The sequence below is a fragment of the Amphiprion ocellaris genome, chromosome 3, assembly GCF_022539595.1.
Source record: "Amphiprion ocellaris isolate individual 3 ecotype Okinawa chromosome 3, ASM2253959v1, whole genome shotgun sequence".
Lineage (NCBI taxonomy): Eukaryota > Metazoa > Chordata > Actinopteri > Pomacentridae > Amphiprion > Amphiprion ocellaris.
This window is the reverse complement of record NC_072768.1, coordinates 37,908,362-37,929,166: the sequence shown is the minus strand read 5'-3', so window position 1 is coordinate 37,929,166 and position 20,805 is coordinate 37,908,362. Positions and strand designations below refer to the sequence as shown.

At 37.5% G+C, this 20,805-nt stretch overlaps 2 protein-coding genes across 3 annotated transcripts in view; one reads left to right on the top strand and one right to left on the bottom strand.

Moving 5' to 3' along the window:
• Positions 1-3,844, top strand: part of LOC111568731 (FA complementation group A) — a 38,055-nt gene extending 34,211 nt beyond the window's left edge. The window contains exons 42-43 of the mRNA XM_023270517.3: positions 656-756; positions 3,202-3,844. Coding sequence (XP_023126285.2) covers positions 656-754 — 99 coding nt within the window. The 3' untranslated portion in view covers positions 755-756; positions 3,202-3,844. The remainder of the gene's footprint in view (positions 1-655; positions 757-3,201) is intronic.
• On the bottom strand, positions 830-20,620 carry znf276 (zinc finger protein 276). Of its 2 annotated transcripts, none has more exons than XM_023270518.3 (12): positions 20,485-20,620; positions 17,839-18,144; positions 16,100-16,418; positions 14,007-14,053; positions 13,557-13,934; positions 11,330-11,411; positions 9,350-9,433; positions 9,153-9,272; positions 7,749-7,824; positions 7,535-7,652; positions 5,198-5,297; positions 830-4,559 (listed from the first exon to the last, which is right to left on the bottom strand). In XM_023270518.3, exons 2-12 carry the CDS (start codon positions 18,089-18,091, stop codon positions 4,268-4,270), a joined length of 1,869 nt encoding a protein of 622 aa, XP_023126286.2. In that variant the 5' UTR covers positions 18,092-18,144; positions 20,485-20,620; the 3' UTR covers positions 830-4,267. The 2 variants fall into 2 exon arrangements, with proteins under 2 accessions (XP_023126286.2, XP_023126288.2); XM_023270520.3 differs by having other exon boundaries at positions 16,100-16,415.
• Positions 20,621-20,805: the final 185 nt, after the last annotated feature.

Here is a 20,805-nt window from a genome sequence, read left to right as displayed (position 1 = left end):
TGTGGCTGCCACCTAGCTTAGCGTGTGCTCAGGTTCATATGTGTTCTGTTCATACTTCCGGTCTGCTCTGCCTGGTGCTAAATCCTGCTTGTTTACTGCAACCTTGTGTAGACCTTATAAGATTGTTCATAAAGATATGGAATGAAACACAGCAGCTAAACCTGCAGCACCATCTAGTGGTTATTCCAGGTGTACCAGGCACAGTGTGTAGCAGATTTATGGTGGATGTCTGGACACACAAGGAAAGCATGAATCGGCCTTTAACCTAGTGGATCTGAGGGCTGAATTACGAAGTGACATCAGTGGGTTAGCAGGTATGTTGAGCCCAAAGTCAGAGTTTTCAGTGTCACAAAGGCGGCTCTCTTTTAACCTGCTAGATCTCCACGGTAACTGATGCTGCGAAGCTAACCTGGGAGGTTCTGTTCAGAGCTACCAGAAGAAGCGTCTCCCTTTAAACAGAATGTTTTACTTACGTTTATTTGCGAGCAACAGATTCTCAGCTGAGGGAAAATGTTTTATCTGCAAACACGTTGAGCTGTTCGTTACTAAAACCACTGAATGAAACCTTTTAATGACAGAATCACACACTGAATGCATCGCATTCTTGGTCTCCTTTGTTACTAATAATCTGGAAACTTTTCCTCCTCCTGTCCAGCTGGAGTCTCAGTGTGCAGATGTGGATCCAGATGTGGCAGCAGCTCTGTCGCTTCACCTCGACCCCCAGAGCCTCAGTCCAGAGATGGACTTCCTGTGACGGTGACTCACCACAACTCTTCCATTAATCAAACATGTTGCTCAAACAAACAAAACAAACAGTCGAGGCTCCGCGTTAGTAAAAAAAACCTTCCACATTTTATTTACACGTCTTTTTACACAGAATACACACTTTATTACACAAATGTACAGGTGAAGCCCTTTCACTGCTACAGTACAGAGAGGAGAGAACGTAGAAATAACTTAATAAAAACACTCCATAAAACTAGAAAACTGCATGTCCTGCACAGCTATAAGAGCTCTGAACTGACTGAGAGCTGCATTAATGTGGGTTATAGATGTAAATACCTTCAGCCAGCAGATAAAATGTTCATATAGATCAAAGTACGGAAGCCCAGAGAGGCCAACACACTGCAGAGGAAACATCTCCACCGATTCCACAGCAGACACTGATCATGCTTTGGAATAACTTTTTGTTTTGCTGACGTCTTTTCCTCGCATCTTAGTTTCCAAGTTGCAAAAATAAGAAATTCTCCACGACGGTTATTTATGAGCACAGCTGTGTCTCACATCTGTCAAATCAAACCTGTATTAAATGTCCCTCACAGTTTAATTTAGCATAAAGAGAATAAATTAAATCTATTTTACAGAATAAAATCAGAAAAATATCTGATTAACTGAATCTGAGACAGAGAAAAGTGGCAAATTCTCACATCTGAGAACTTAAAACCACCACGTTTAAGGATTTTTATTCTTGAAAAATTACTTTTCAAACAATAAATTGTGTCAAAAAATATTTAGCTTATTTTGGGACAGTTGGTAAAGAAAAAACGTGTCCTGAAATATTTCGGTTGTCGTCTTTTCTACTCAGCAGCATTATTTGTTCTGTTTACTTGTGTTTATTGCTATTTAGTTGTGTGTTTAATGTGAAATTAGCGCAGCATTTCTAGGACATACTCATGTCAAGCGCCTCCAGAAGCCTCCTCAACACTTCGAGGTGCGTTTAAGTAACAAAGATGGAACGACAACACGAGGAAACAGAAGTTAGCGGAAGGAAAAAACTAAAAAATATCAGATTTAACTGAAGCCGAGGCAAAGAAAAGCAGCAAATTCTCAAATCTGAGAACTCACAACTACTAAATTTAAAGATTTTTTTGCTGGAAAAAAGACTTTTAAATGATAATCATCTTTCTTTTGGATTAGTTGAATTGCTGCAGGGTTAACAGCAGCAATATTTTACACTAATTATAAAAAAATACATATTTTAGTTAATTTTCAGACAGTCAAATACAGTAATTTAACAAACAAGCATGTCCTCGCTGTATTATTTGGCTTTTAGTGTCTCCTGAAATATTTCTGCTGGAGTCTGTTCTACTTGGTGGAATTATTTACTGTATTTTCTTGTGTTTTTGCTCTGTTTGGCCTCAAAAATATCACATTTAACTGAATCTGAGGCAAAGAAAAGCAGCAGTTTCTCAAATTTGAGAACCTAAAGCCTAGAATTTTGGCTTGACAAATGACTTTGACACTAATTTAACTCCACTTTTAGTTGGATAATCAGTGTAGCTCTAAAAACCAGTACAGAAATATGAAATAACATTTTTATACTTGCTAGAAATCTTTATATTACAGCTCATTTTGGGACGGTTGACTTCAGTAATCAACAACAAACACGTCTTCACTGTGTTCCTTCATCTCTAGCGTCTCCTGAAATATTTCTTCTGCAGTGTTTTGAGCTGTATTTTCTTGTGTTTGATGTGAAACCGGTGAAGATGTTTTCCCTTCATGTGTTTCATGAAGCTGAGAGTGTTTTGAGCTCTCCAGGCCACCGTACCGGACAGTGGACAGGAAGCATAAACTCATCTCTACGTCACATCTGTAGCAGGCACCACGTCAAGTTAGAATCCTTAAGATTTCTCACCTACAGTCACCAACAATTGTGTTTATAGTCTGGAAATCAACACATTTCCTGCTGCTTCACAATAAAAGCACTGGTAAAACATAGGGAGGCTTTTATTGTGAAACACAGAAATAACGGTGCATTTGTCATGAAAAAATGCAGCTAAAACCAAGAGAGAGGTCATTTTAGAGGTTTTCTGAGCAGCTGAGCTTTAAGTAGCAGCAAAAACCTTGAATTTGTTTAACTTCTTAACCAACAACAGCAATAGTAGAAAAATGATTAATTTTAGTTGGATATTTGGGCACTAATTTAATGTTCTTTTGCTCTATGAATCCATCAGTCGGCTAATCAGTGACGCTCACAAACAACAGCAGCAGGATTTCTTATATTTTGGGAAAAAAATTTACATTTCAGCTCATTTTTTAATGTTTGAGTTCAGTCATTTAACAACCAAAACATACATTCAGTTGGTTGCAGCTGCTTTTAAGGCTGCAGAATATAAATAATTCAGATTTTTGGCTTTGAACTGTGTGAAAAGTGGTTAAATCTCAAAATTCAAACATGTGCTTCCTGTTTTCTTTTCCCAGTCGGACAAACTTGAATAACGGCAGCAAACTACGACCGAACGGTGGTGCAGCGTGACGTCAAACAACCTAATCTGTCTTCAGACTGTGACTCCTGGATGGATGTAAAACTGATCTGGTGTCAGTTTTTACCAGAACTCAAACGTGTTTTTCCTCCTGAGAATTTCACGTTTTGTATTCAGATATTGTCCAAAATGAGAGATGTTCAAAATGACTTAAAGTCGGTTCTGAATGATTCAGTCGACAACTTAGAATTTGGCCAATTATTTGCAAGATTATTTTAAAAATGTCAGAAATTGCAAAAAATGTTCCAAATGATTAAATGAAAGTCGAAAAGGTCAAAGAAAAACTCCAAAACCACTTGAGATTAGTGAAAAATTATTTAAAATCTATCAAAAAATGTTTTTCATACTGAAAATGTCAAAATTTTGGATCATTTTAAAGTCATTTTAGACTGTTTTTGTGTCATTCTAGACATATCTTCAGTATTCATATTTTCTGATTATCAGCTGCTGGAGTCTAGTGGTTTCCAAATAATGTTTTTTGATCTCAGTAAATCCAGTTAGTGGTGTTCTGTTGTTTGTGTGTACAGCCCAGGTTACTGCGGAATCTGTATTATTAATAAATAAAGATATTTATTCAATTATGTTCTGCTTTGCATCTGTGTATGTAAAGAAAATCCAGACTTAACTTTCTTCTTTTGCTGTATTTCTGACATTTTTCTGACTGAAATCTTGAGGATTCCAACTTTAAAAACACAGGAAAGCTACGGTTTAACCCTCGTGTCGTCCTGCGGGTCAAAACTGACCCGTTTTAAAGTTTGAAAAGTTTGAAATTTTCTTGCTGAATTTTTGGATTTTTTACAGACAAGGAAACTATATTTTTTGGTGCCTGTAAACGAGGACAACAGGAGGGTTAAAAGCCGAGCAGCTGAGCGTTATTTTCAGCTCGTAGAAACAGCAGCTGCATCCGTTCAGGTCGCGCTGCAGAGGAAGTCCTTAGATAAAGCGGATTCATCTGGAATGATCCGGGTTCATGGACCTGAGCGGCTCACCTGGAGCTCCTGCCGTCACCTGTCCTGCTCCTGCTGGACTACCTCCCCGGTCAGCGTGATGGTCTGGAGGTCCGAGTAGGACGACGGCTGCTGCTGCTGCTGCTGCTGCTGCTGGCTGCCGCCTCTCTGGGCCTCGGCCTGGGTCAGCGGGTGGACCATGGACATGTGGACGTTCAGGTTGTGGGCCTTCTCGAAACGCTTCCGGCACATCAGACACTCGAACTCCAGGTCGGCCTCGGCCTTGTGTTTGGTCATGTGGTACTTCAGAGACGCTCGCTGGCGACACTGGAAGCCACAGACCTCACATCTGAAGGAGGAAAAGGAGAAACAGCAGCGTTTATGGTCTGTTTCAGGGTTGATTTAACCCTCGTGTCGTCCTGCGGGTCAAAACTGACCCGTTCTAAAGTTTGAAAATGTGGGGAAAAAAATATATATATTTTCACAGTGAAAACTTCCACATTTTCAACATTTCTGGGAAATTTTTGAACATTCTTTGGTGGAAAAAAAATGTTTAAAAAAAGTGTTTCTTTAAGAACATTCAGAAAAAAAATTACCAAAATCCAGCGAAATTCGCTGGATTTTCCCTAATGTTCTTGAAGAAGTTTTACTGATATATATGGAATCACTTTAGATATTTTTAGGATTTTTTTTGGAAGATTTTTATTCATTTTTTGAAAATATTTACAATTTTTATTTTTCAAATTTTATTATTTTATTATTATTTTATTCTATTTTTATTATTTATTTTTTTAAATAAAACTTTTGAGGGAAACTTTTAAAGAATTTTCTTCCTGAAGATTTTGCAAATTTTTATAAATGTGGGGAATTTTTTGCTGAATTTTTGGATTTTTTTCAGACAAGGGAACGATATTTTTTGGTGCCGTAAATGAGGACAACACGAGGGTTAATATCAGCACTAGATGAGCTCCAGAAGAGTCAACTCACTGCAGAGGTTTGGCTCCTGAATGTCTCATCTGGTGAACCGACAGATGTTTCCTCTGCTTGAAGGTTTGACCACACTGATCACAGATGTAGTTCCTCTCCTCTGGAAACAAACATTACAAACATCAGCACAAACCAAAATACACACTGAAAGAACTACAGATACTGTCTGTCTAATGTGGTCCATCCCTCCAAGTTCAAAAGAAAGTTTAGTCCTAAATGATTTAAACTCATTTAATCATGTCGACAGAACATGAACTGAACAGACTTTTAAACTGACCTAACGATGTAGAGGTGAGATGCACATTGTCAATTTCAGAAATCAGAAAGCCTTTGTTGTCATTGGAAGCTTTGTGTACAAAGAAAATAGAAGATATTTCAGATAAATAATCCAAAATCCATCCTAGTCACTAGCCTAAAAATGCTAGCCGCAAGTCTATGGAACCTAGTCACTAGCCTAACACGGCTAGCTGCAAGCCTATGGAACCTAGTCACTAGCCTAAAAATGTTAGCCGCAAGTCTGGAACCTAGTCATTAGCCTAAAAATGCTAGCCGCAAGTCTATGGAACCTAGTCACTAGCCTAAAAATGCTAGCCGCAAGTCTATGGAACCTAGTCATTAGCCTAACAAAGCTAGCTGCAAGCCTATGGAACCTAGTCACTAGCCTAAGAACACCAGCCACAACCTCATGGATGCTAGTCACTAGCCTCAGAACGCTAGCTGCAAGCCTATGGAACCCAGTCACTAGCCTAAGAACGCTAGCCACAATCTCATGGATGCTAGTCACTAGCCTCAGAATGCTAGCTGCAAGCCTATGGAACCTAGTCATTAGCCTAACAAAGCTAGCTGCAAGCCTATGGAACCTAGTCACTAGCCTAAAAATGCTAGCCACAAGTCTATGGAACCTAGTCATTAGCCTAACAAAGCTAGCTGCAAGCCTATGGAACCTAGTCACTAGCCTAAGAACACCAGCCACAACCTCATGGATGCTAGTCACTAGCCTCAGAACGCTAGCTGCAAGCCTATGGAACCCAGTCACTAGCCTAAGAACGCTAGCCACAATCTCATGGATGCTAGTCACTAGCCTCAGAATGCTAGCTGCAAGCCTATGGAACCTAGTCATTAGCTTAAAAACACTGGCTGCTAGCCTATGGATCCCAGTCACTAGCCTCAGAATGCTAGCTGCTAGCCTATGGCCAGCAGTAGTTAGCCTATGAATGTTAATTGCAACCTTTTGGATGCTCCTGACTAGCCTGGGATGCTAATTGCAAGCCTATGAATGCCAATACCTACCCTATCTTTGCTAGTTGGAAGTCTATGAATGCTAAGAACTAGTTGCTAGCCTACTAATGCTAGTTACAAGCCTATGGATGATAATGACTAACCAATAGATGCTAGTTGCTAGAGTAGGAATGTTAGTTACAAGCCTATAGATGCTAGTTGCTAGAGTAGGAATGCTAGTTACAAGGCTATAGATGCTAGTTGCTCACCTAGAAATGCTAGTTGAAGCCTGTGGAAGTTAGTGAGTGGCCTTACTAGTTACTGTGGACAATCCACAGAACATGCTGTTACTCCACCAGGAACACGGCGGAGCTATGTGAAGATTGGCGTTCGTTTGTCAGTCTGTGCGCAACATTACTCAAAAATGGACTAAAAGATTGTGATGAAATGTTCAGGGAAGGTCAGAAATGACACAAGGACCAAGTGATTAGATTCTGGCAGTGATGCAGCTTATAGTCTGGATCCACGGATTGGTTAAAGATTTCTGTATCATTGCCAGATAGCAGCACGGCGTCACTGTAACCATGACAACAAGTGAACACTACATCAGCTGCCTGCTGATGATCACATGAGTGATCCTACTACAAATCCACCACTGAGGACTTATCAGGACTTATCCGTCAGAAATGATAAGAGGAACATTTAATTAAATTGTGGGGGTGTTTCTGAGTCCCATCAATTCCTGCCGCCTACTACATATTTAGGTCACATGATTCGGTATCTGTACATAACGTACGCATGCAGAACACACGCCTGTACTCAGCACAAGGTCATTTTTCATTAAAGATTTCATCCGCTGGAAATGATATGATGACTGAGCAGCCCTGGCGGAGTACTGCTCTCTGAGTGCTTTTCTAGTGTTTTAATTGGATTTATTTTCTACTGAAGGAATGGTCCCACATCAGCATGTTAGCCAGATGTTTTAGCTTCACTCACAGCTGGATATTTACGCTCTGAGGTAACCGAACCAGCTGTTGGTGACACCAGTTACCTTCCAGCACTGATTCTGTGACTCTGATCTCTAAGCGGCTTGTCTAAATGTCAAACAGCAGACGTCACCTGTGTGGATGAGCTTGACGTGTCTCTGCAGGTAGCGGTCGATCATGAACACCTTGTTGCAGCCGGGATGAGGACACGGTCGCTCCCTCACCTCCTCGTGATGCTCCTTGATGTGTTTCTACAACCAGAACCAAGCATCTCTGACAGTAAATCCTCCATTCAGACAGCAGCACAGAAGGAAGCTTCAAATGAACTAAAGAGGTAAAGTTGTGACCTTCAGACCGTCAGGAGCTCTGTAAACCGCCGTACAGCCCTGATAGGGACACTTGTAGATGTTGGGAAGCTCCTCTCTGGAAAACAAACATCAGCGGTGGTTTAATAATGTTTAGATAAACTATAATATATTTAAATACTACACTGGAAAAAATGCCCCTCTCAAACAAAGGGAAAAAAAAACTTATTACAAGAAACTTGTACCTTGAAGTAAGTGAAAAAATCTGCCCATAGAACAAGTGAAAAATGTCTTGGTAAGATTTCTTGAAATAAGATATGATATTTAGAATACTGAGATCTTATAATCAGCTGGGAAAACTTATTTGAATCTCTATTTTACCAGGATTGTCAAGCTTAGGTGTCTTAATATAAGCCATATATGCTAAAAAATAGCAGTTTTTCACTCAAAAATAGATTTTTGCTTTTATGTAACCTCCTAATTTGGGATTTATTAAACTTATTTTAAGTTTTCTTGTAAAATACAACTCAGAACAAGATAATTTCAAGATTGTTTGACTTAACAAGATATTTAAGATGCATTGTCTTAACCCTCCTGCTGTCTTCATTTACAGGCACCAAAAAATATTGTTTCCTTGTCTGAAAAAAATCCAAAAATTCAGAAAAAAATAATTCCCCAAATTTCTGAAAATTTAAAAAACCTTCAGGAAGAAAATTCCAATAATTCCTGAAAAGTTTCCCTTAAAAGTTTTATTTTAAAAAAAATCCATCAAACTTGGCAAGAAAATTCTTAAATATTTTCCAAAAAAGAGTCAAAATCTTCCCAAAAAAATCCAAAAATTCAGCAAAAAATTCCCGAAATTTATAAAAATTTGCAAAATCTTCAGGAAGAAAATTCCTTAAAAGTTTCTCTTAAAAGTTTTATTTAAAAAAAATAAAAATCCTCAAATTTGGCAAGAAATAAAAATTTAAAAAAAAATAAAAATTGTAAATATTTTTCAAAAAATTAGTAAAAATCTTCCAAAAAAATCCTAAAAATATCTAAAGTGACTCCATATATATCACTAAAACTTCTAATATTCTCTTAAGAACATTCACATAAAAATCAACCAAAATACAGAGAAATTCACTGGATTTTGGTTGATTTTTATGTGAATGTTCTTAAGAAACATTTTTAATATTTTTTCCACCAAAAAATGTTCAAAAATTTCCCAAAAATGTTGAAAATGTGGACATCAGAAGTTTCACTGAGAAAATATTTTTTTTCCACATTTTCAATTTTTAAAGCGGGTTAATTTTGACCCTCAGGACGACATGAGGGTTAAAACAAGTCCCTCCATCTGCTGAAATGTCTCTTGTTAAGTGAATTTATCTTAAATCAAGTAGGATGAGACGTTTTGACTAAAAATAAGACAAACAGACTCGGTAAGATGTTGAGTTTCTGCACCCTTTAGGTTTGAACTTGTTCTTCCAGCCTGGTTTGGGTCCTGGTTTCTTCCTGACTTTGGGCTCTTCGGGGGCCTTCGGGTTTCGTCTTTTCTTGTTGGGGACGTTCAGCTGACGGGTTCTGGGAGATAAAAGTTTAATTTATTTTAGTGCATCTTTAGCAGCAGTAGATGAATAAATGAAAGTGTTTCTTTCCACCTTTTATCTGAATACGGTTCAAACATCTCCTCGTCTGACAGTCCTCCTTTCCTGTTGTCCTCAAACTCCTCCTCAGACATCACCCTGAAAACAGATTTTAGAAATGTTATCGAAGCACCAAGTGTTGAGACAAGTTTTGTAAAAGACAGAAAAACAGTGACGTAATTAAATTTAAATTACTACCGTCTTCTTTTCAGAAATGTCTTTTTTATATTTTCTTTATGTTCCTTTAGCATTTTGTCTTGATGTTTTGAATGTTCTAGTAAATTACTTTTAATTTCCTTGATGTTAAAATGTTCTATCACAGGGATGTCCAACATGAGGCCCGCGGGCCAAATGCGGTCCTCAAAGTGTAAAAATTCAAAAAAGATTGTAGATTGCAGATTGTAAATTAGTAAAACTATAAATGTAAAATAATTTCTAGACCATGACAAGTTGTTTGGATCATAAAATAAAATACTAGACTGCTCTTTTGTTGTTTTGTGTCTCATTTTTGTAATATTTTGTCTTGTTTTTTTTTTTTTTTTTAAAGTTATTTTTTTGGCCTTTATTAGATAGGCACAGTGAGAGAGAGACAGGAAACAAGGGAGAAGAGTCAGGGAAAGACATGCAGCAAAGGGCCGTGAGCAGGAATCGAACCCGGACCAGCTGCATCAGGGACCAGCCCTGTACATGGGTCACCTGCTCAACGTGTTGAGCTATACGGGCGCCCCGTTTGTTTTGTTTTTGTTGTTTTTTTGTCTTTTTTTGTCTGATTTTTGTTGTCTCATGATTTTGTCATTTTGTGTTTTGCTTTATTTGTCGCTCTGTGTTGTTTATTTTTTGTTTTTTGTCTTGCTTGTTTTGTCTTTTTTTAAGTTGTTTTCTTTTTTTGTCATTTATTGTCTCGGTTTTGTCTATTTTTTGTCACTGTAATTTTTTAATCAAATTTTTTGTCTCTTTTTTGTTTGTTTCATGTCGTTTGTCTCACTTTTTGTCGTTTTGTTTCTCGCTTTTGTCATTTTCTCATTTTTCTTATATATTGTCTTGTTTTTGTTGTTTTTTGTCTGACTTTTGTCGTTTGTCTCATGTTTTTGTCATTTTGTATTTCCTTGTTATCTCGCTTGTTTTTGTCTTATTTTTGTCATTTTGTGTTTTGCTCTATTTGTTGCTTTGTGTGTCGTTCGTTGTTTTTTGTTTTTTTTTGTCTCGCTTGTGTTGTTTTTCTTTTTTTTGGTTGTTTTGTTTCTTTTTTTGTCATTTTTTGTTGCTTTGTAACTTTTTAACCAATTTTTGTCTCTTTGTTGTGTTTCATGTGGTTTGTCTCATCTTTTTGTCATTTTGTGTTTCCTTCTTGTCTCGCTTTAGTTTTTTGTCATTGTTTCTTTTTTTTGCAATTTTTTGTCTTGTTTGTGTCTTTTGTCCATTTTTTTGTTGCTTTTTAACGTTTTATAATTTTTTTCTATTTTTTGTCTCTTTTTTGTTTTGTTTCATGTCATTTGTCGAATTTTTTGTCATTTTGTTTCTCGCTTTTGTCATTTTGTGTGTCATTTTTGCAATTATTTTGTCCTGTTTTTGTTGCTTTTTGTCTTTTTTGCCAGATTTTTGTCTTTTTGATCATAAAGTAAAATACTATATCGTTCAGTTCCAGATGACTAAATGTTGTGTTCCTTTGTAGACACTCTGTGATCTGGAAGTTGTAATGTAGAAATGATAAACTGAGGCTGAATGTTGCTGAAATTGAATTTATTTTCCTTAAGAAATTTCAGGTTGTTAATAATGTTTTGTCGAAAGATAATTCCTTAAATGTGAACATTTTCAGAATGTGCTTTTTTGCACTAAAACAAAGGAAACATTAGGAGTTGTGGTCATTTATAGGTTATTATGCTCTGATTTTACTGGTTACTTGAGATCAAACTGGGCTGAATGTGGCCCCAGAACTAAGATGAGTTTGACACCCCTGATCTATACGATTAAAGGTTATTATTTTAACATTTTTACCTGTCAGACAGATCGCTGTCAGCTGTTCTGTCCTCTAGTTGAGCTGCTGCAGGAGATAAAGGATCCTCATGAACTGCAAAGTCTGAAAGGAAACAACAAACAGTTAATATGATGAACATCCATCTATCCATCATCTAAACACTGATCCTCATTAGGGTCACTGGGGGCTGGAGTCTATCCCAGTTGACTGAAGGTGAAGGCAGGGGACACCTGGACAGGTAACAGTCTATCACAGGACTACATATACAGATGAACAATCACACTCACATTCACACCTACGGACAATTTAGAATCAGCAATTAACCTCAGCATGTTTTTGGACTGTGGGAGGAAGCTGGAGAACCTGGAGAAAACCCACATATGAACAGGAGAACATGGAAACTCCATGCAGAAAGATCCCGGGATGCAAACTGGGGATCTTCTAGCTGTAAGGCGACAGTGCTAACCACCAAGCCACCGTGCAGCTCAAAAAAAGTCCAAAAGCACCTGAAATCTTGTCCAGAATTACTCGAAAATTGTCCAAAATTGGTCAAATTTCTAATAGCTTTAGATTGTGACACCTGGATGGTGGCCGTTTTTAACAGAACTCAAATGTGTTTTTGATTAAAAATTGGTCAAATTACATGAAAATTGTCTAAAATTCTGCAAAAATCGTCCCAAATTTTTCCATATTTGTCAAAAATGGCTCAAAAATTGTTCTGAATAATGAAAAATGACAAAAAACTTCCAAAATTACTCAGTATTTCCCTGGAATATTCAAAAAATGTTCAAAAGGACCTGAAATTTTGTCTAAAATGAAACAAATATTGTTCAGAATTACTTAAATTTCAATAGGCTTTAGATTGTGACACCTGGATGGATGTAAAACTGATCTGGTGTCAGTTTTTAGCAGAACTCAGATGTGTTTCTCCTCCTAAATGTCATGGTTCTATCTGCTGGACTGATGAAGTTCTGAGGATCAGAAATGATGGAAAAAGTCCATTAAAAAGTGATAAATCTGGACTCACCTCTATGGAACTCTGGGAATATTCCCAGGATGAAGGTAGAACTCTGATCATTGGTAAAGTTACTGGAGATGAAGAATGAAATGGTTCTATGGAGGTCTGGTGGTTAATTTTTCATGAAATGAATGAAATTTAAAAAAAAAAACAACTTACATTTTATTTAGAAAATGTTGAAAATAACTAAAAAACTACTCATAATGACCTGAAAGTCGTTGAAAATGACTCCAAATCCAGATGTGACACCTGGATGGATGTAGAATAATTTGCCTGCAGCTTTTAACACAACTCAAATGTACGTTCTATCCATCAAAACATAAGGAAAATGACATGAAAGTTGTCCAAATTAAATGAAAATCGGCCCAAAATTTCTCAAAATCTGTCCAGAATGACAAGAATGTTCAAAAATGTAAAAATTGTTCAAAATGGCATCAAAATTTCCCTAAAAGCATTTTAAATTGTTGAAAATGTCAGAAATGATTCAAAAAATTTCGAAATTACCTGAAAGTCGTCCAAAGTAACCCTCATGTCGTCCTGCAGGTCAAAATTGACCCGTTTTAAAGTTTGAAAATGTGGAGGAAAAAAATGTTTTCACAGTGAAACTTCTGATGTCCACATTTTCAACATTTTTGGGAAATTTCTGAACATTTTTTGGTGAAAAAAATATTAAAAATGTTTCTTAAGAACATTCACATAAAAATAAACCAAAATCCAGTGAATTTCGCTGGATTTTGGTTGATTTTTATGTGAATGTTCTTAAAGGAAATATCAGAAGTTTTACTGATATATATGTAATCATTTTAGATATTTTTAGGATTTTTTGGAAGATTTTTACTCATTTTTTGAAAATATTTACAAGAATTTTCTTGCAAAATTTGGGGGATTTTTTAATTAAAATTTTTGAGGGAAATTTTTGGGGAATTATTGGAATTTTCTTCCTGAAGGTTTTGCAAATTTTCAGAAATCTGTGGATTTTTTTGTTGAATTTTGGGATTTTTTTCAGACAAGAAAACAATATTTTTTGGTGCCTGTAAATGAAGACAACATGAGGGTTGAATGAAAATTGGCCTTAAATTTGTCCAGAGTGACAAAAATCTTTCAAAAATGTCAAAAATTAAGTGAAAAACTTGTCAAAATGGCATGAGAGTTGTTCAATATCACACAAAATTGTCCCTAAGTTGATCCAATTAGTTGAAAAATCGTTGCAGTTTCTGTGTCTGACTGACCTTGCGTGATTGCGGTCCAGTCGTCCAGCGCTGAGCTCTGGATCTGAGCTGCAGCTGGACTGTTCTGGACCAGGTGACTTCCTGCTGAGCTTCTGCTGTTTCCTCCCGGCTCCTCCTCTTCCTCCTCCTCTTCCTCTGAAGCGTCACCGTTTCCTCCCAGGTTCACCGTTAAACCGGGACCAGAGGCGGCGCTGCACTGAGCCTCCATGACGTAGCGGTGTCCGTCCACACAGCCCCACACGGCCCTCACCGAGCCCCAGCACCGGCCCTCCAGCACCTCCTTCAGGTCGGGGCAGGAGCGGCAGGCCTCCCCGTGGCGGTGGGCCCAGGACACCAGGCCGTGGAGGCACTGAGGGTCGGAGGTGAAGGACGGCAGCGCTGAGAGGAAACAGAGGGTCAGACGGACCAACAGAACCAAAGAGGAGCTAAAGAGGAAATGCTTTTATTTACCTGCTGAAATGTGGTTCACTGGGGACTCTGGACATTTTACATTCTTCCTGAAAACAGACAGAAAACAGAATTATTGATGTTTACACATTTTATACAGTTTCACACCTGGGTCAGTCTTCATAAATGTGCTCATTAGGACCAAAAACTAACGTCTATACAAACATTTGGGCTAAATTTAGAGATTTTCATACTTTATCTACACCTGACAAATGAGCAGTTTTGATCTTTTTTAATCTTTTAAAGAGTTCATGATGTGAAAATCCAGACTGTCGAGCTTCTAAAGTGATTTTTTTAATGTTCCTGAATCACAGTGAAGCTTCAGAGTTCAACAACCTGACTAGAACTGCCTCCAAAAGACTTTTTTGAGCAATAAGTCAAAGTAACCTTCAGGATATCTGCACAGTTTTAATAATAAATACAGTAATGAAGAGTTTAGAGGAAGTTCATCTAGTTTATTTATTATTTGGGACCCAAAACTATCCATCCATCCATCCATTATCTATACACCGCTTAATCCTCACTAGGGTCATGGGGGGGCTGGAGTCTATCCCAGCTGACTCAGGTGAAGGCAGGGGACACCCTAGACAGGTCACCAGTCTGTCACAGGGCTACATACAGAGACAAACAATCACTCTCACATTCACACCTACGGGCAATTTAGAATAATCAATTAACCTCAGCATATTTTTGGACTGTGGGAGGAAGCCGGAGTACCCGGAGAAAACCCACGCATGCACAGGGAGAACATGCAAACTCCATGCAGAAAGATCCCGGGAAAGCCGGGACGTGAACCAGGGATCTTCTAGCTGCAAGGTGAAAGTGCTAACCACTACACCACTGTGCAGCCCGTGTTTCAAGTCATTCTAGATAAATTATTTTGACAAGTTTTAAGTCAGAATACTGGAATTTTGTCTTGTCTCACATCAGATTCTACTGATGTTAGAGCCTCAAAAGTTGGTGAAATGTCGACCAAAGACTGTATTTTACATATATACAGGAGGTCCTCGACTTACGTCAGAGTTCCGTTCCTACAGATCGGTGTAAATAGATTTTTGCCATAAGTGGAAACTCCGGTGAAAATGTAAACAAATCCGTTCCGTGCATCACATTATGATCAGTTCTTCAGAAAGTCATGAAAACCAACAACTTTCATGCATGTATGAATTATTTTACTAGAAGATAACAGAATATTGTAACAGACTGATATTGTTGATGTTGAGGGTTCAGTGTTTATTGTTCAGTTCCAGATTTACCTAATGTCAGTGAACGTACCATGTTTAGTTAGCTCACCTCTGATTGGCTGAGAGTCAGCAGTAGAGAGAGCTGGGAACAACAGCTAATTCTGGAGCTAAGTTATGGGGTTTTTCTAGTTATTCTGGCGTTGGCTACGGTCCACAGTAGCCTGTGTGAAGGTTCAATAAACCAGCAGAGAACCAGATAAAGTCTCACTCATTCATCACAGAGGGTCTCTACAATATGTTGACCTGTTTTTACAACTGCATTTTATTATTATTATCTAATTTCACTTCCATGGAGACGGCTTTCCTTTTCTCTGAAGCATCAGAAGAGTCTGACTTACGCTGGGAGCCATAATGAAGGACAAAAAGTTAGTGAATGTAACACAATCCAAGGTGGAGTACAACCAGAGAATGGAAACAAAGCCGTCTGATAGCGCCGTGTGACGACGTATTCATCCACTTGCCAACTAGTTCCACGTAACGACGAAACGCCGTAGGTTGAGGACGTTGTAAACCGAGGACCCCCTGTATATACTTACAGGAACTTTATGGAGACACAATACCATGCAAAATGAAAAGTCTGGTGTCCGTTGGAAACTATTCTGTCTGTGTTCTCACCATATTTCATGGCTGTAGGAGTTTTATTTTTGGAGATACTGAACCTTTAACATGGCTACCCAGGTTCTTTTTGAGGGCGAAAATAGACAAATCTGAAAACATGCAAATCTCTAAATTCAGTCATAATAATTTACAGAACTTAGATTTGTGTCCTAAATAAAAGACTAAACTCTGAATTGGAACACTAGAGCTGTCTGAACGGACTCTAACTGATCAGGTTTTCTCTCTCAGACTCACGAGTTCTTCAGCTTCTCCTTCCCGACGGCCGGCAGGTTGACTCTCTGCAGGAAGCGGACCAGGATGCTGTGGCACTTGTAGAACTTGGCGTGACATTTCTTGCAGATGAACTCTGACAGTCGAGGGTCTCGGTCCAGCTGGACGCCGACGAGTCGCTGGAAGTCCGAGTGGAAGAGCAGCGGCGACTGAGCGGCGCCGTCCGACTCCTCGTCCACCACGTCCAGGGAGTCCTGAGGCCACGTGATGAAGGCGTGACGCAGGCTGCGAGGGGAGAACTTCCCATGACAGAGCCGACAGACGGCGGTGGACAGCCGACCTGCTGGACACAGAACAGACCCACAGCTCATGTAGGGTTTCTTTATTTAAACCAGGGGTGTCAAACTCTTATTAGTTCAGGAGACATTCAGCCCAGTTTGATCTCAAGTGGGCCGGACCAGCTTTTACCATATGATCAAAACGACAAAAGTCAGATAAAAACAGACAAAAAAGCAACAAAAACAAAACAAACCATTACGGAAATGAGACACAAAATGACAAAAAAATTAGACAAGACGAAATAAAACAAAGAGAAAAAAATTAGACAAACAACTTACAAAGCAACAAAATAAATGGATAAACGACAAAAACGAGACAAAAAAAACACAAAATAGCACGCAAAACAATGAATAAAGAAAAACAAAATGACAAAAAATATGACAAAATAACACAAGCGAGACAAAAAAGGAAACACAAAATGACAAAAGAGAGAAACAGAATGACAAAAACATGAGAAGAATGACAAAAATGTGACAAAAAAACAACAAAAACAAGACAAAATATTACAAAAAAGAGACACAAAATGACAAAAAATTTGACAAAGGACACGAAACAAAGCAAAAAGAGAGAAAAAATTTGACAAAAAAGTCAGTGACAAAAAAATGGACAAATGACAGAAACAGCACACAAAACAATGAATAAAGCAAAACCCAAAATGACAAAAATATGACAAAATAACACAAGCGAGACAAAAAAGGAAACACAAAATGACAAAAATGAGAAACAAAACACAAAAACATGAGAAGAATGACAAAAATCTGACAAAAAACAACAAAAACAAGACAAAATATTACAAAAATGAGACACAAAATAAAAAGAACATTGAGCAATGTAGTATTTTACTTTATGATCAAAACAACTTGTCATGGTCTAGAAATTATTAAATTATTAAACTTATAGTTTTATTAATTTACAATCTACAGTTAATGTCTCCTCTGGAATTTTTACACTTTGAGGGCCAGAATGGATCCTCTAGAGCAGTGGTTCCCAACCTGTGTGGCTTGGAGCCCCCCCTATAAGCTAAAAATCCTAAAAATGTCGGAAGTGATTATAGATATATATCAGTAAAGCTTCTAATATTTTCTTAAGAACATTCACATAAAAATCAACCAATTTTTTGGTTGATTTTTATGTGAATGTTCTTAAGAAACATTTTTAACATTTCTTTTTTTCACCAAAAAATTTTCAAAGATTTCCCAAAAATGTTGAAAATGTGGACATCAGAAGTTTCACTGTGAAATTTTTTTTTCCACATTTTCAAATTTTAAAACGGGTCAATTTTGACCCGCAGGACGACACCAGCGTAAAACAAATTATTAGGTGATGAAACGATGTCTAATTTTTTGGGACAGCTTGTATATAAACAAAATGCTGCTTAAAGTGACAGCTGTTTTAATGAAGTTTTGTGTAACTTTCTGTCTCACCTGCCGTCCTGGATTTGTTCTCTGGATGTTTCTGGGCGTCGTCGGCCGTTGTCCTGCTGAAGTCTGAGTTTGCCGTCTTGTCATTTGCAGCGGCGTCTCCATAGAAACCGTCCGTCGTTACGGCAACAGTCTTCCGAGGTCTTCCTCTGTTTCCAGACGGCCTCTTCTCCCCGCCGACATCCGCCGTCGTCTGCGTCCCGCCGGTCTGACACAATGCCTCTGCTGACCTCGGACGTCTGCTTTTCTTCTTCATGGTTTGTCTGTTTAGAGCGTCAGCAGCTGAAGGGAATCCTGCCGCCTGCGTCTCTGGATTAACAACACAGCAAGTGTAATCCAGTGTTTTGGTAAATGGTAACAATAACGTGTTCAGAGTTTGACACTGTTCGTCTGAATGTAGAAAGTTTTTCTGAGCTCTAAAATCTGGCTTTAAGGTAAATACCAGCAACAAACACTGAGAATAGTGTCAGTGATGTAGAGGAATGTTATAACTAGTAGGTAATCATGAAATAAAAAATAACTGTACAGGAAAAATAGTCTCAGAACTATACAAATGCTTGCAAACACATTGGTCTGGGGACTCTCTTGATAGTAAAGAAAGGTGGGAACTAGAAATAAATGTTATTATTGAAGATGAAGAGTGGCGGGAGGTGTGTAATTCAGGACACAAAATAACCAACACCCCAATGTGGAAAGGATTGAACTGGAAAGTAAAGATGAGATATTTTAAAACACAATCCATAATTTCAACCTTTAATGAAAGAAATAACAATTTATGCTGGAGAAACTGTGACAAAATTGGAGACCACACTCACATATTTTGGGACTTTCCAAAACTGAAACTATTTTGGGAGGAGATTCAGGCAGAAATCAGATTCATTTTAAGTGTTGATTTGCCACTTGAACCATTGTTCTATATAACTGGTTCCTTTCCAGAGGAAGCCATGGATATAAAAAAGCCGTATCTACTACATATCCTACTAATGGTGGCAAAGAAAATGCTAACTGTGTCTTGGCTCAGCCCACTACCTCCCACCCACCACCAATGGAGAGAGAGATTAAAGAAGGTGTAGGTAATGGAAAAAATAACAGCAAAACTCCATTTGAAGTTAGGTTCCTTTATGAATTTATAGGCTCCTGTAATTTCTTACTTTAATTTAATTAGATTTTACATATTTAACAGGCTAAGGGAGATGTTTTTGTTTGAATTGCAAGTGGAGATGAAATGATATTTGTGTCTGGATTGTGTATTTTAGCGTGTTTCACAATGCCTTGCTGCTCTCTAATTCATTTTTAAACTTAAGTCTCCTCTTTATGTGGGTTTAGATGATGCCATGAGTTTGTCGTGTTGCTGAATTGTACATTTGTTTGTGTTTATCATGTATATATTCTTGTTTGTCCATTTTTGACCTGCACATAAATATGCATAAAAACATGTAGTTTAAATAAAAATTTGGTTAAAAAAACAGTCATTGGAACTGCAAAAAGGATTATTTACTGTTTCTCTGTGTGCTGTCACAATTTGCAGGGATGCTTTCCACTATTTTTGTCACTTAATCATGGAAAAAAGTGGTAATTAATCAGTAATAAAAATAATCTTCCATTGCAGGCAGTCCTGAACTCATTAGCTTCCATATCCAATAGCTACTGTTGACTTTACTGTGCAGCTTTCCTCTTTTATATTGTGTTTAAATAGTCATATTTTGGTGTGTTTGCTATTTTTTGAATGTGATGTGTGTATTTGTTTTAACTCCAATGCATCAAGCAGGAGTGGCACTCCTACAATACAATGACAATAAAATCTTATTTTTTATGTGAAGCTCATTTATATCAACAGGCTTTAAAACATCTGCAGAGCAACAAAAACATTGATAAAAATCATTTATAGTAAAGTTAAAAAATTAAATAAAAATAAATAAAATACAGGGAAAAAATCTTAAATTATAGAGCATCATAAAAACTACATTAAAATGTATAAAGAGTTAGAAAAACTCAGAATTTTTTTTCAGATCTCACAGATACAATTTAACTAAGAACCCTGCATTGCATAATTAATTGATCAATATATCAAGAAATACATCTACAGATTTACACAAATGTATATCATCAGAAACAGCAGCTCTGCTCATTTGTTTAATGTAAAATTCTGAGTAAATTATAAGAAATGCTGTTCTTCCACTCTGGTATTTATTAGATGAAACTGAAACAACAACCGGATCAAAACTAATTTATTCAGGACTTTGAGAATCCAAATCTTGAGATCAGTGCTGATGTCAAGGTCTAAAAACACTGAGTCGAGTTTGAATAATTCCATCACTTCTTTTACAAACTAACATTTAATGTTCTTTTTTTTTACCAGAAGATAGAAACTTAACCGCGGTAAATACATTTAAAACCACTGCTAAGCTGCATGCTCATCAAAGCCACGTATTAATTTAAACTATTATATTGATGAATTTACAAAAACACAATAAACTGCTGGACATTTTCACATTAAAACACATTTCTGTGAACAGTTCAACCAGCTAACGTTAGACTGCTAGCCTGGTTAGCTTAGTTAGCTTGTTTGAAGATGCTTCGTTTGCTCCTTTTATCAAAACACAATCCGAGTTTAAGTTGTAATTAATTTAGGATTCAGTCAGAACCTACCGTGAGTGTTTACAGATCCTAAACCTCTGAGAACATGTTGTTTTTAGGATAAAAGAAGGTTTCATTAGTCCGAAGAAGAAGCTGTGGAGCTACAGCGATGTAAACATTAGAACCCGGAACCGCTACGAGACAGAAACACGGAAGGGAACATTAGACAGCGACACCTTCCGGCCGGAGGAGCGGCAGTACAGCTCATTAATATCAACGGGCTACAGAACAACAAAAACAATGTTTAAAATCATTATTAGTAACGTGAAAAAAATCTAATAAAAATAAATAAAATACAGGAAAAAATCTTAATTTATAGGGCATCATAAAAAC